This window comes from Gigantopelta aegis, chromosome 14 (assembly GCF_016097555.1).
Source record: "Gigantopelta aegis isolate Gae_Host chromosome 14, Gae_host_genome, whole genome shotgun sequence".
In the NCBI taxonomy this organism is placed as follows: domain Eukaryota; kingdom Metazoa; phylum Mollusca; class Gastropoda; order Neomphalida; family Peltospiridae; genus Gigantopelta; species Gigantopelta aegis.
This window is the reverse complement of record NC_054712.1, coordinates 16,451,249-16,452,619: the sequence shown is the minus strand read 5'-3', so window position 1 is coordinate 16,452,619 and position 1,371 is coordinate 16,451,249. Positions and strand designations below refer to the sequence as shown.

Here is a 1,371-nt window from a genome sequence, read left to right as displayed (position 1 = left end):
CAGAGTAAAAGACAAAACAGAGCAAGAGACTGATCAGTAAAGCGAGATAGTTTTAGAGGGGATGGGAGTAGATGTATTTTACGGGGATGGATGGATGAGATATGGGTAGGACAGGATTGGACACAAGGTTCCTAATTAAATATCGGGGAAGGGGTGGGGAGTCTGTATAATTTAATTCATATATTCTAAAAATAACATAGGCACTTGTGTAATCCTGCCCAAGTATATTATATATATTTATATATATATATACTATGTACCTCTATAATTGTCAAATGACAATCGGCAAGGCTTTGGAGTTTTTAATTCTCTACAACACTTTTGGGGTTTTTTTTGCTGTGGACTGTATTTGATTGATTTTTCATGGCATATTTTTTTTCCGTATATATTTTCTTATTTGCAGGGGTTGAGAGTATTATATATTATGTGGAGGCGGTACTTACTGTAATTGACATTTCAGAAAGTGGTATTGGAACAGACATCTCTGGATCAGAGATGCCTGACGCAGCTGTGGATTCTGGGAACCTGACCAAAGAACTGAAATCTCCCATTTCCCCTGCTAGACCCTACACAGACGAGACGAAACCTCACGCATTAAGACAGCTGTCCTCGGAACCGGTTGTTACTGATGTAAGTCTACGAATGTCTGCTGGTTTTCTTTCATTTCATTATTATTTTTGTGTTTATATCCAATCAGTTCAAACATGTTGTCCTGGGCACACACCTCAGCTAACTGGACTGTGTGTCCAGGACAGTGGGTTAGTGGTTAGTGAGAGAAACGTTGGTGTAGGTAGCCTTACACCTACCCATTGAGTTATTAAACTTGGTCTAGGTGGGAGCCAGTAACCGGGATTCAAATTCAGTACCTACCCATGTTAACTCCGATGGCTTAACCACTATACTAATGCTGGTGCTGGTTTTGAAATGTTGCCTTAGCTTTACCAGGCTACTATTAATTTAAAATATTCTTTAGGATCGTGGTTTACTATATGAAATAACCATGTTGATCCATATTGCAGGGTTTGGAAGATTCTGCAATTAAACCTGCTGTATTTCTTCACCCTAATTTTGACACCCAATAGTCAATGTATTTTAATCATGCTGGGGTGTCGTTAAAACATTCATTCATTCATTCTTCAACCTAATAATTTTAATAGATTCGCCATGGACGTTACATGCAAAAATTAGTTAAGTCATTGTTTGTCATTAATGTCTGTGTAATTTATTTTCAGGTATAGCAGATGTTACAGACAATGTGACAGTTAATTTACCTGATTCAGCATTCATATGAAGAACATTTTCATCAAGCATCTTTTCCACCCCGAGTTAAACACTTTGTGATACTTTCACAGTTGCATATCTCTGTCCAAA

At 37.6% G+C, this 1,371-nt stretch overlaps 1 protein-coding gene across 3 annotated transcripts in view; it reads left to right on the top strand.

The window, feature by feature from the left end:
• LOC121388393 (puratrophin-1-like) overlaps positions 1–1,371 on the top strand; it is a 73,119-nt gene extending 71,748 nt beyond the window's left edge. For 2 of the 3 annotated variants that reach the window (XM_041519698.1, XM_041519699.1), the window contains one exon: positions 461–1,280. In XM_041519698.1, the coding sequence (XP_041375632.1) occupies positions 461–813 (353 nt within the window). In that variant the 3' untranslated portion in view covers positions 814–1,280. Of the gene's footprint in view, positions 1–460 lie in introns of all 3 variants that reach the window. The other variant, XM_041519700.1, reaches the window with a different exon arrangement.